General features: G+C 40.1%; 1 protein-coding gene across 6 annotated transcripts in view; it reads right to left on the bottom strand.

Moving 5' to 3' along the window:
* The window catches only part of kst (spectrin beta chain, non-erythrocytic 5 kst), an 89,761-nt gene that overhangs the window by 55,674 nt on the left and 19,565 nt on the right, over positions 1 to 14,522 (bottom strand). For 5 of the 6 annotated variants that reach the window (XM_068769767.1, XM_068769761.1, XM_068769765.1 and 2 more), the window contains exons 2-4: positions 9,072 to 9,256; positions 8,200 to 8,372; positions 5,072 to 5,239 (exon numbers count right to left, since the gene is read on the bottom strand). In XM_068769767.1, coding sequence (XP_068625868.1) covers positions 5,072 to 5,239; positions 8,200 to 8,372; positions 9,072 to 9,138 — 408 coding nt within the window. In that variant the 5' untranslated portion in view covers positions 9,139 to 9,256. The remainder of the gene's footprint in view (positions 1 to 5,071; positions 5,240 to 8,199; positions 8,373 to 9,071; positions 9,257 to 14,522) is intronic. The other variant, XM_068769766.1, reaches the window with a different exon arrangement.

The raw sequence follows: 14,522 nt of genomic DNA, 5'->3' as shown, positions 1-14,522 counted from the left end.
GGTAGCAGTAGCGGTAGTAGTGGTGGTGGTGGTGGTGGTGCCAGTGATGGTGGTAGTGGTAGCAGTAGTTGTAGTGGTGATGGTGGTGATGGTGATAGCAGTAGTGGTAGTGGTGGTGGTAGTGGTAGCAGTGGTGATGGTGATGGTGGTAGTGGTGGTCGTATTAGTAGTAATAGTAATAATAATAAAAAAGCTTTATTTCATTACATACAAATGACTTATAATTAATAATTTTAAATAATAGTTTTGATAATTTTGTATGGACCCTCTCAGGGTAAAAGCCTTTTCACAAAGCTTTCCACTTTTCTCTATCTTTGTCAACTTGTAGCCACCCGCGACCTGCCGTAACCACGATCTCGTCAGCACATCTGGCATCAGGTCTGCCTCTCGCTAGGGTACCTCGTGGTCCCGTTCATTTTTCAAATATATATTTTTAACCACTTCATTTTTGACTCTACTCTGCATCGCATGGTGTGAAACTCCACAGCAACACATGTTTTGATATAGTTTAATACATATTTATACATATACACCTTATCATATATAATTAAAATTCATGTATGTATAGCGCTACATTTATTATGCATATACAATCATTGATCACTCTGAAATTCTTTCGGAAACTACAATATTTCAAATTTGAAAATAGTCTCTCTAGTACCACATCGCGTATTGTAAAATTTTACGATTTATATATTTATTTATGTACACCTGCAGTACACATAAATTATAATTGTATTAAAAGTTACCGTATGAGTAATGCTTCTATTGTGTTCCTTTATAGGTGTAACCACATTAAAAGTTACTACATACAGCATTGTAGATATATTTACAAATAAAATATCTGACAAAAGACTTTAGACAACAAAAGTGCTTTTGATTTGAAAACGCTTTCTCCGGCATGCAATCTTCTTTAAAACTAATGTCAGTATCAACACATGTCTCAATTCTCCCAAACAACATATTGTTACAAAGCACGAGTTACAGAACCTTCTAAACAATAAACACGGAACCCTATTGCCATGAACACGCGTGACCTTGAAGTTATTTATAGATTTTTGTGTAAAGTTCTCGGAAATTCTAACCGAGTACTATCTCGAACTTACTAGAACTTTCTCCGTAGTATAAATAGGTGTACTCCCAATGTCGACAGTTCAGTGTTGTTTTTTTTAAGTTACAAGATTAAGATCTACGATCAGTGATACAAAGTGACTATTCAGCAAGTTATTTGAAAACGTAGTTTGGACTAAGCGAAAGTATACTTTGTGTTGAAGTAGGGTGACCATCTGATTTGTGAATAAAGGACTCCTTGTGAACCAGTGGTAAGTAGTAACAATATTGAACACAAAACAAAGAGACCAGGGTGAAGCGCTCCAGCGACTGGTCGCATGAGATGACACGGAGCGGTGCGCGCGCGCGCGGCCGCTATCTGTTGATAGCGCGGCCTTGCAGCGCGTTATCGCTGATTAGATGTAATCCCAAGCTTCACGTCATCGGCCCGCACGACAGCTGCTGCCACTTCACACTTTCGTGTTATATCATTTCATCAAACAGTAATTTATAAAATGAATATTTACACAAATCTTAAATATCGTCACTCATGGAGAAACAATATGAACTTCTTACTGTGTACAATTTGTATTTATAACTTGTTTATGTTTTACAGTTTTACATGTTCCACATAGTTGCCTGACCGTCTGTCTTTTCTCCTTACTTTCTGTTGTCACAGCCCGTTCCTGACTTAACTAACTGTTGCCGCTATAGATATTAAACAATATTTACTTGAATATGTTGCTATTCGCCGCAGATGTTTCAATGATCTTAAAACTTTGAACTCGGGTTTTATATTCGTTCACAAGTTTGATATCTTGAATGGTATAAGGATTAATAAACACCAATGCCTCGCTTTGCGTCGTTTCGTTTTGAGTTTTCTTCGAAGTTGCGTCGCTGCTTAATTAGTACTAATATTCGCTGTGCGTCGTTAGATTTTCGAGGTTGCGTTGTTTTGGGTTCGAGTCTTTAATTTTTTTTTGGAAATTTTCTTTTTTTTTTTTAAAAAGATGGCACCACATTTGTTTCTAATTGCGCCATGCCATCAAAACTCGGGGATTCCCTTTCTAACTAAAAAATCAACTTGCTTGCTTGTTTTGCTAACTTTAAGAGTTCAGTTTCAATTACGTAGAGTGTTGTAATGTAGTGTGTTATGCTTTTTTAAAAGAGAATAATGAATTTATATACATTTTTACGTGTTGTTTCTGGTTACAAAAAAGGTAAATATTATTCCAATTTATTTATTGGCAGAGTTATATTATTTTTGTTTTTTAAATGTTTACTTTGTTTAATTTTCTTTTTAAAAAGTAGTATTTTCGTGACCCTGGAACCTACCTTCGATCTTTACATGGTTCGCTATAGAAAATCTTAATTCACTTTGCAACGTTTCAATGTGCGTCGTGTTTTTTTGGAACGCAACCACGACGCAAAGTGAGGTATTGGTGTATTTACATTACTATCCACTTTGTATATATTTACAGTACTCACTTGTTTACTTGAAAAGAATGTTAGAAAAATTTAATTTAATTTCAGCGCCTAATGATGAAAGTCTACAACCAATGTGTTACAGGTAATAACCTTCGGTAAAGAAGTTCAGTCTCTCATTTCTGACCTCATCGAGCAGTTCTATTTGAAATCTGACAAGTCATGTTCTGGAAAGTAACCGACATTGCCGAGCTGGTTTTCATGTTGAAGTGGCTGCAGAACAAATAGCGTGCAGTAAAGATGTCCGCTGACGTGGTGGTGGTGGCGCTGGTAAGAGATCGAGATCTACACTCGTTGCGGTTGGAAAATCTGACCCGAGCTGTTGCTGCATCAATTATGACGCAACCAAAATGGCGCCGCGTCACGGATGGAGCGGCGCGTGCGCATCCGTGAAGTGTGAAATACCGGTGTAACAACTCAATTATTAACTGCGATACGTGGCAGTTCCGGAGCTTTTTTATTTGTTTTTGCAAGATAACGTCAGTGTTTACTTCAATATTTAATGGAATCAGGCGTTACCTCGCGGTACTCTGTGTTTGGCACTAATCGGTGTAACATAACTCCTGAAGATGCCCCGTGGAGGGGTGAAACACGTGTTGAGTAATTTGGTGGTGGCGGTTATGTGATTCGCATTGTTTGCCGCATGCGCATTTATCAGCGGGCTGGCGGGCGATGCACTTTGTTGCACGACTACCACTGCATTATATATTGGTCCTTTTCTTACTGTTTACTTTAATTGCATTAACGTAATGCTCGGATACGAGGCTTTTTTACAATATGAATTCCGTTTTTGGGGACCTCTGGTACCCTGACTTGTGCGGAAGTTTTCAATATTATATTCTACATTCTCTTCCATCCTTCACATTATCTTCTATTGACTCCTTTTATGCTTTACTTGATCTTCTATTTCTTCGCTTGCAGAACTTCTTCCTTGCATCTCCTTCCTACTTGCATCTACATTCAGGCTTCATTTCTTTTATTGTTTTACTATTTGACATTAAGTTACGTATAAGAGGTCGCAAAGCCTTGATATTCCCTCGGGAGCCTCTACTCACATTGTTACATACAATTGTTGTTTTTCTCACAATAGCTAACTTAATGCTCTGTAAGCATTCCAGTTAACTTAGAGCGGCGCAGAGGTAACTTGTATCTGCTAACACGTTATCTATGTAAACAATACAGAAATGTTTACAATACTTTACTGACATTACGAACGACTAGATCTGTATACGAAGTGGCAGCGGGCACGACACGTAAGGCTCTTCAGTGGAGATAACGGAGGAGCAGCAAAGATTGTCCACCCAGAAGCTGGAGGCTAGTCAAGTTAGTCAGAAAACCCTGGAAGCTGGCCGTTACCCACTAGTTCTATAGTAAGTTCCACAGGTGCTAGAACGAGGATTGAATCGTTAATGCGTTCTTAGGTTGGTGGTTGGTGGTTCTTAGGTGCGTTCGGCTTGGAGAGTTATATATTACGTTAGCGCACGGGACACTCGCTTTTAAGAGTACTGCAGTCAGACGCGGTGAAGGCAAAACCTATCGCAAATAATTCCATGTCCTCGGGCGGGTGTACCCATTGGAATGAATGTTAGAAGCTTTGTGAACAGAATAATAAAGTTAAGAATATGTTAGAGACGGTGATGGTTCCATCAGAAATCTAAAGAGTTGGTTTATGTCCACCAGTGGACGTCATACCTCTGAAATCATGATAATAAAAGCAATTTGCCTGTTTTTAATTAAAAAAAATAATAATGTGATTGTACGTGACAATATTTTTTGCTTGAATGCATTCAGTAGCCATTCAGTCTACACCAGTGTTTCTCAACGTGATGCCTACGCCCCATAGGGGGGCAATTTGATTGTCAATGGGGGGCAATTCAAAATAGGACTTCATTATGTATGTTATATAATGGGGCAAAACATTTTGGTCTTATCGGTTTGCAGTAAAACCTTTTGGATAAATGTTAAAAGAAAACAATATTAAAGGAATACATCAAACGTTGAAATAAATAAATACATTTAAAAAACTTTAAAGGTAAACGGTTCTTTGACACCCATATTGTGGTAGTTGTGGAAAAATATGTACCTAGTCCGCCACATTGGAACGGCGTCCATCTTGAATTTTAAATTTTGACATAATCATCGTGTTTTACTAGTGTAGCCCTTTCATTTGATAACCATATTGAGGGGGTTAAGGAAAAATATGTAATCCGCCATTTTGTATCGGCGGCCATCTTAGATTTATAATGTTATTGATTTTATTATATTGTTTTGTCATCTAAATTAAATGTGTGTACCAAATTTCAGATCAATCTGACAACGGTAAGGTGCTTAAATTTCAATTTCTAATTTCGATCCAAGTAAATTCCGTACGAGTCGAACTAAATAAAACCGTTTATTAATAACAAAATCATGTTCGACACGCTAACATTTTTAATTGCTGTAAAATACTTGACCAAATCAGTTTCGATTCAATTTCCCGGACAGAACAGCTTCAGACAGTACAAAGACGTTAGGGACAATTGTACCGTGCACTTACCTTGGTGTGCAGGAAGCCGAGACTCTTGTTCACGTTCTCAATTTTGTGCACGCGCATGCGGCCCGAGTTGGGGCGCGGCAGCCGCTCGCCGCTGATGATCTCCAGCAGCTTCAGCAGGCGCCGCCCGTCCGCCAGGTCCACGAACAGATCCTCCACCTCCATGCGCGCCTGCGCAGACAAAACACGATCAGTATAACAGTGTAAACATTCCATATGACGACCACGAACCGGCTCCCCACTAGCTGGACATATAACAGTTACATTCGAAGTCACTTTATCCCTGCAGCGTCAGGCCATTCATAGTGTCTTTGGGGGCAAGTCTACCAGAGAGCGTCTACAAGCTGATTTATAAGTAGAAACAAATCAGTCCATACGCTTGTAACAGCGTATTGGAATAAATAATATTTTGTTTTTGAATATATCATCTATTTATTTCGTCATAATTAGGACACTATAGGAAAGTATTTCGCATTGGCGAATTAAAAAGACAGTGATAACAAATGACTGTTGGCCATTTAATGGAATCAGGCGTTACCTCGCGGAAGTCCATCCTAAGTAAGAAAAGGACCAATATTTAGCCACTTCCGCACATGCAGTGGTAGTCGTGCAACAAAGTGCACCGCCCGCTAGCTTGATAAATGCGTATGCGGCAAACAATGCAAATCACACAACTACCACCGTCAAATCACTCAACACGTGTTTCACCCCTCCACGGGGCATCTTCAGGAGTTATGTTACACCGATTAGTGCCAAACACAGAATCCTGACTGTTGGCCGTCCTAAAGTTTTAGGGTCGAAACACGAGGTCTGTGTCTAGCAATGGACGTTGTACATGTCAAATGATAATGAATTTGAGAATGTGAGGTTGACAGTTGAAGTACATAGCAAAATATACGAGATGCAACAATACATCGCCTTATCAGCTCGCGGGTCGGAAGGCACGGTGCAGCGAACTCGGCTGGCAGACGCTGCACCACGTTCAATGCACTGATAAGGCGTGACATAGCTTCGATCTTATTAACAGATCGCACTACTACAGCCTGATTTATTTAAAAGGGTGATTGTATATTAACTTTGCTGTCTAATAAACTGCTGTACAGGGTGTACAGTACATTATATATGCGGTAATCGGGATGCAAGGATTGAATTTTAAAGTCTCTCGTGAAGCACAAATATTTATTTTAAAAAAGAACTCCTAACTTAAACTGCGCACACTCCTTCGTCGTTCAACCGTCGTCTGTCTCCCTTCCTCTTTCACACCTCTTCACGTTTTTATTCACGCATGCTATTACGTTCCATTCCACACATATATATATGCATCGTGCGATCAATGGTCTTCATTGGAGCTGAAAGGTTTTCAGGTGGCAACCACGTGCCGCCCTATGCGAAGAGACGACATAATTGAGTTCACGAGAAATCGCTGAACGCGGGCGGCGTAGGGGCGGACATTGTGAGGCTTTGCCTTGCAGTGAGCCTCTTTCGGCTGAAAAGAAGATACCCTATCCAAATGTTTTTTTTATTTTCTACACTACAATACTTTGTACTTTTAAATAAATATGTTATAATAATTCTACAAACTGCGTCTTATGGTTCACTGCCATTTTTGCTATCGAACAATCTAGACGACTCTTGTACAATTTCCGCTCCCAGAGCTGACGGCAGTAGACATTAAAGTTTAGGAACCAAAAGAGCGCGCAGCACAAGACGCGTGGCTGATGTGTGACCATCTTAATGCAGTCAGAAATCGCTGAACACAGACCACTTCTACGAATTTTGAAATGATCAATTATTATTGTACATCTTGTATTGTGCATAAATATTAACATATTTAATTAATTCCATTATGACATTGATATTTTATTACAATGGCTACTGTGAATTTTTCATATTTACCCACGTCAAATTTATTCGCCACTAGGCAGAACACATTTGTAATAATTGTTACAATCATATTTGCGATGTTTTACACAAAGTAAATGATTTGATTTTAAACTATCTTATTGTAAATATACATGGAATGCCTATATCTATCAGTAGACGTCCTAATTAAAAATTATGATTACGAAAAAATACATATTTCCCGCTGAGACTCTTTCGTCTGTTCATCTGAGGTAGACATCGGAGACGTTTCATCACAAGAGATCTATCGATGTTGAATTAAGTTTTTAAATTTAATTTGGATGATGTTCTGAAATGATCCAACTTGTCCGGTGATGGACGCCGCGTCACACATTGCCGAGAGACAAGCGCCGCGTGTTCCCGCGGGCCCCCGCCGCGCTCAGCGGCTGTTTCACGGGTTGTGTTTATTTTAAATCTAAATATACCACACCCTGTATAGTCGTTTGGTATTTTTCAAAGTTAAAATTATATTTATGTTTATTATTACATTATATCCTATAAAGAAGTTAACCCCAAGCAAACAGCGCGGGTCTTTATCCAAATAGGTTTTTATCTATATGTATAAAAATATTTTTTGTATGTCCTGTACAGAAACGTAAACTTTTCTTTTTAGTTGTTGTGCATAGGCCCGAGAAGGTTTCAAAGTTGGTTTGACCTAAACAGCTGGCCAACAACATTGGTACATTGAAATGAACAACAACAAAAATTACTAAAAAAATTAATTTAATATTTATGTAAGTAATGTCCTTTCTCTAAAAAATATTTTAACTGGTGCGAAGTACAGCCAGTACCAAATAAAATAACCACGCTATTATTAAATTTACGTATATTATATATGTACAGAATGATCCATTATAAATGCTATTTTTGCTGTCAATTAATATATTATATAAACTCTATTTAAAAATCAATAGCAACTTGATACTTGACGAAATAAATTCATAAATAAATGAATATTTAAATGACAAGAGTCCTTAGCAGTGGTGTCGTCTGATTGTTTTTATTTAATTTCAGCTTTAATTGTTAAAGTGTACATGTAGAAATCTTTACTAAAACACGTGTTCTTGTGGAGTTTCTTCCTGCTTCTTCTTCAAAGTTATAACACCTCGCGAAGCAGAGTAGAGTCAGTTCCTGGACTCTACTCTCGACTTTTTGAATAAAACTAGTTTACACTGTCATATCTATTAGAGGGCGTGTAGTGTGAGTGTGAAACATGTTGTGAGACTTACCTTCTGCAGGAAGGAGTTGACCCATTTGGTGAAGGTCTTCTTCTGTATGTGCAGGCGCTCCTCCTGCAGGGCCTTGATGCGGCCCTGCTCGAACTTGAGCGCGTCCTCCCGCTGCGTCATGTTGCTGCGCTGCTGCACCGCCGCCGCGTACCCGCCCGGCTCATACTGCGGCCCTGCGCACCACACCAGCGACGACACGTTAGCGACAACACACTCGTGGAGGATGAAGAGAAAGAATAAAGAGAAAAATTGTGAAGGATGAGAGAGGAAGGAAAGAAAAAAATTATGAAGTATGAGAGAGGGAAGAAAGAGAGAAATTGTGAAGGAAGAGAGAGGGAAGAAAGAGAGAAATTGTGGACGAGAAAGAGAAGGAAGAAAGAGAGAAATTGTGGACAAGGAAGAGAGGAAAAAAAGAGAGAAATTGTGAGGATGAGACAGGGAAGAAAGAGAAATTGTGAAGGATGAGATAGAGGGCGACAATAGCAAGGTTTATACCCTTGTTCCAAAAATAAGATGGGGGAACGAGTATAAACAAAAAAACTTGTTTGTAACTTTTAACAGAACTCTTATTGCTCGTCAACTTGCTTTTTTTAAGTCCGGGAACCTCCGGTGATGACAGATATCTTGGGAACAACCATCGTCAACATACCAGACGATACACGTCTACTCCAAGATATAGGCTTTCACCAAATTCAAATTCAAATTTCAATTCTTACCCCCCCCCCCCCCCACTCTATGTAACATATACATTTTTTATATTAAAGCGAAAGTTGAACTCATGTCGAATCCACTTTCAAAATGGCCGCCTCGACAATGAAACTATCGCCTCGCGAAAAAACCACTGGTCTATACAATTAATGAGCATCGTTTACCGAATCGCCTGGTGGGCTGGTAGTCCTGGTAGGAGTGCACGCTGACATTGCTGAGTTGCCTCTGCATCTTCACGACATGGGTGCAGTCGCGCTGCACAACACTACTGCACTTTCGTCTATTTGGTTATCTTTGGTTAGTCTGTTTCCACTGATTTGGCACTTTTATTACTTATGTTTTGCTTCAACTGTGATACAAGTTAATGTATGATTACAGATGTATTTGCTATAAAAGTTCTCCTAGTTTATACGAGAGATTTCCGCTTATGTACTGATTCAACACGATATCTCTTGAATCACGAGACAACAACCTGATATTTGGTTTTCAGAAAAAGGAGTTTCAGAAAAACCTTCGTTATTCAAGACAAACGAACTAAATTCATATAATAGATATTTATTTATGATGAACAAGGTGCAATTACATATCAAAAGCGCTAAAAAACCATCGTTGACGCGTCAGAGAAATCGTTGGGAAAAATCGCTCTATTGTAATGAATGTGCGCATCATGTAAGTAAAATGAACGCGACGAAATTAATACGACTACACTTTTATACTACTGAGAGTATTATGAAAAATATTATTTAAAAATAACTCGTAAAAATAGGTCGGCCCTGCACCGGGTGGATCTGCTACATAGTTAAGATAAGGTAAGACGTAGACCGCCCACAGAGATCAGTGCGATGATCCAGCGAAGTCCCGCCCACGTCGCGGCGGCTTGTGGTCGTCACTTGATAACCACCAACGGGCATCGGCTGCACGAGAGATGTGCCAAACCAACTGCCGCTTGAAATTACGTCGATGATGTTGCTGATCTCCTCATTTTTGATTCGATCTCGCAGCGAAACTCTCTGGGTCACCTTGAAAGCCTTCTTATTAGGCTCTTTCTAAGTGACCACGTCTCTGATCGTGACCGTCTATCGGTTAATATACAATGAAAGTGTAAATTTCGGACATCAAAAAGAAATAATTTTTTTTTTAATAATTACTGCTACTCGAAACACTTGTTAATTACGGTACATTTACTTCTACATATTTAGCACACTCAAGGCATAGGGGGAATAATATAATTGGGACACAACGGAAGTTAACGTAGATATAAGACAAATGATATTTAACCCTTTCGTTACCGGCGCCGGAGTCAGCCGGCGTCCATGTACTACGAACTGCGGGAAGGAAAGGGTTAACAAGAGTTTAATAATATCACTGTTGGACTTTTAAAAGTTTGCTGCGTCGAAATTATGGCCAATTCAGTCAACCAACCGCAATTTTTTTGAATCGAAGGTCAATTACAGTTTGTGAGACGTTGAACATGACAACAGAACACGTCGCCTGCAGCGGTCACCCATCCGCGCGCTGAACAAATTGGACACACACCTGCCGATGTTATCACGTGAACAGGGCGCGTCCACTGTTCGTACGTGGGTCACTGACCGATAGGAAACCACAAGTGTTGCCCTGGAGCAAGGGCCAACAATATACTGGCTTATACGAAAGTAACATTTTCAGGAGTGAAATATAGATATACAAGATGTCTTATCTCTATGGGAGTATATTAAGTAATGCGGGTAAGAAAACGACCGACGATTAGTGCCAGACACAGAGTTGACTCTGTGTTTGGCACTAATCGGTGTAACATAACTCCTGAAGATGCCCCGTGGAGGGGTGAAACACGTCTTGAGTGATTTGACGGTGGCAGTTGTGTAATTCGCATTGTTTGCCGCATACGCATTTATCAGCGGGCTGGCGAGCGGTGCACTTTGTTGCACGACCACTGCATGTGCGAAAGTGGCTAAATATTGGCCCTTTTCTTACTTAGGATGGACTTCCGCGAGGTAACGCCTGATTCCATTAAAAATAAGTCATGCGGGGTTCCTAAAGCAGTGTACCTTTTTGAGCAAAAACCGCTTCTATTAAAAAATCCCTCAAGAAATTTTACATTTATCCACCTTCTCTTTCTCACCAAAACACTCACGCACGTAAAGATCTTAGTTCAACCTGATCTATTTCATTTTATCCGTCCATCTGCTTGATCGCGAACTTCTGGTGAATGGTCGCTTTAGTACAGCGCCCACAATATCCCCGGCATTATTAGCTGCACATTTTCGTCTCTTTCGTTAAGCAACAGACGTTCCCACCACAAATTTTATCTACAATCGCTTGCTTCATCATTTCTGATGATTATATTCCACCCTGTCGAGAGCGTTGATGAAACGACACCCTTCGCTGGTGAACTTGCCAGCGGGTCTGATTAAGTTGTCTCACCGCAAGGAAGAAGTAATTGTGATCAAAACCAAACTCGGCATTCGTACACTATGTGGACACATGTATTAAGTTTGCTGGAGTATGTATGTCATTGGATACAAAGTGCCCGCGTTACGTGGGAAGGCCGCGAGCCGGTTGAACCAGTCCGGCTTGCGTGACGTCACGCCGCGTCCGCCAAAGCCTACGACGCTGCACACGGCCACGCCAGCCTATTGTAATCTCGCTCGTGCTGACAAAACCTTCATTCACTCGCCTGGGCGCCTCCCAGGAATCGCCGCGACAACCGCTCTTACGCTGCCCGCCTCTCCAAGAGGCTTTGTCCTTTTAAAAGCAAACAATTCGTTGACGTTCATAGTAATGCTCTTAAAATTGGCTTCCAATGTGTCGAGGGACAAACGATTCCATTCGGTACAATCGAACACCGTGCGTGTCTGGACAAGGCGACATTAAAGCAAAGTGCTTATAAAACAATTCGGAGTCGTAAAACCAACCGTCTTCAACGGATACAAAGTCGACTATACTACATGCCAATCTCCCATCATTTTACACAGAAGTTGGAGTTAATTCCACCACTTCTCCCAGTGCTGATGCTTGTCAAAGTTAGCAATGTTATCCTGGCAATAGCAACTGACTAGGTTAAATCAGTGCATTTCAATACCATCCGTCACAAAGTTCAGGTACCTAGAGTCAACCTTAAACGATGCAAACTCAACCGCTAATGTTAAGAACAGGGTTCAAACTCCATGGTTGAAGTGGAGGAAAGTGTCAGGCGTTCTATGTGATAACCGTATGCCCAAGACCAAGGGTAAAGTCTACAAAGCAGTTGTCAGACCAGCTATGCTCTACGGCTCGGAATGCTGGACTGTAAGTCAGAGACACGAGCAAACACTTCATGTCAATGAGATGAAGATGCTTAGATGGTCGGGTGGCGTCACTAGAATGGACAGAATACGGAACGAATATATCAGAGGTTCGTTTAAGGTAGCTCCGATCCCCAGCAAATTACAGGAAAATAGATTGCGATGGTATGGCCATATTCAACGAAAACCAGATGACCCACGTGGTAAAAACTGCCTTAAGCCTCCCAGAATTCCCAAGAGGCAGAGGGCGTCCAAAAGCTACGTGGTGGTATAATATCGGAGAGGAACTGGAAACTCTTCAACTTGATGCAGAGACAACCCACGATAGAGTGACCTGGCGCAAATTGATAAGGAGACCCGATCCGAAATGATCTTTTTCTCCAAGTGAGTGTAATTTTTTTTTAAGATTTGTTACAAATAAAATAATATAATGGCGGAATACGTGATTGTGTTGGCGTTCAAGCACATGTTCGCGCGGCGGGCGCAGTGAAAGCCGCGGCGCGTGCGCGTGCGCAGTCGCGCGACTTTCATCGCAGTATCTCACGCGGAAGTCTGACGATGCGCGCTCTCGTGCACTCTGCACGCGTCATTACTACAGCAGCATGGTGCAGCGCATCACTTCACTGCACCACTTAGATTACATGCCTCCATACCACATGCACCTGTATATTTATATATATATACTTAGTCTGGATATATACAATGCTATAATTAAAAATAAACAACACATAACTTTTGAATTTGGAATCTCATTTCTTATTTACGCGCCTACATATATATATATAGTAAAATAATTTTAGGTACGGAACCAAATACAATTTTTAAAATCCTTCACACGCTTGGTATTAGTCAAATGTGTGTATCTGGCTATAGATAGATGCAACGCAACCTCCTTTGTTTGTGATAGAAAAATCTGACCGTCCACGTAAAAAAAAAGCAAAAGATTTTATCTCGGGAGATGAAGATAGAACAATGTCGTGTATTGTAAGAAATGACTTACGACTTGCAGCCTATGAGAGATGCACTGATTGTTTCTTAACGACAATTTAAAAAGAATAGGTTGGTTAAAATCAAAACAACTACTTATGTTGTACGTAAAGTGATGTCACAGTAAAGTTTTGCTTACGAATGAAACCTGAATGCTGAAAACTATAAAGAAGCTTCACAGTTAGTCCACAGGAGTACAACTTGTGTGTTATTTGACTTCAGTGATAAAGTGACAGAACCATATTTTTTTTTAAAAAGATATCAACAAAGTGGATCAAGATAATATTCTTGAGAAGGTATTTAGTCCATAAAAACCACCGTGTTTATTAAACAAGAATGGCTCTTTCAGCGAAACGTCTATATCTAGTTCTGATCTTTATCCTCTGGATTATTATCTATGGTCAGTTTTAGAGAATAAGGCTTGCTTGTAATAATAATTTGGAGTCCCCAAAATAATCCATATGCTTGGCAGATAAGAGTTTTCCCACAGAAAGAGCGCGCGCTGCTATTGACAACTGATCTCAACACTTAAAGGATTATATTGCACTCAATAGAGACCACTTTGAATTAGCTTTATGTGTTTTTTTTTTTATTATTTTTATAAGATTATTTTAAACCAACACACTGCAATAGCAATAAATGTTACGTACAAACTAAATAGCGTCGTTAGATAAGAGATATATCGCATTCGCACGTACACTCGACATCGAGTGTCCTGCTGAGTGCCCAGCCCGTATGGTGTAGGTGGAATTGTTGACCAATGTCACGTACGCAGAACTTGCAGGCTTCTGCATGTTCAGCAGTTGTTAAATTCAACAGATGCATTACGTGTTGCCTTTTGTTGAAGGCACATCCTGCACCGTGAACAGGTTTCATGTAACAGCTTTATTTATAAAGCCTTCATTCAATCTTTGCGTCATAATTAAAATTGAACATAGAGACAAAATATATGGCAGGCAGAAAAATCGTAAAATTCCTTCTCGACACAAGCAATATTGCTACCAAGTTTCCAGTTCAGACCACCACTTCTCCATGTGGAACGACAACATCCTTTAGCTGGATGCAGCGCAAGTCTTCGTGGCGATCTTTGAAATAGGCCTGCGCCTCGTAGGCTTCAATCAGCTGAAAAGAAAAGCCTCTTATGTTGCCTAAAATATCGCAATGACTGCGTATATAAACGAGAATGTCCCATCTATCAACTTATATATATATCGTTATACTAGATGGTAATACATGAGTCATATATTATATATATCAACTGGATATACAAACATACGACACTGCGTACATATGTTTTGTATAAATCCAGTTCATATGAGAGCCCGGGGACGACCCTGCGGTACG

The sequence above is a fragment of the Battus philenor genome, unplaced genomic scaffold (genome assembly GCF_028537555.1).
Source record: "Battus philenor isolate CCGP_79_NKW_IND1 unplaced genomic scaffold, ilBatPhil1.0.hap1 SCAF_29, whole genome shotgun sequence".
NCBI classification, from domain to species: Eukaryota; Metazoa; Arthropoda; class Insecta; order Lepidoptera; family Papilionidae; genus Battus; species Battus philenor.
Note: the sequence above shows the minus strand (reverse complement) of the source record. Positions and strands in the feature narration are given on the sequence as shown.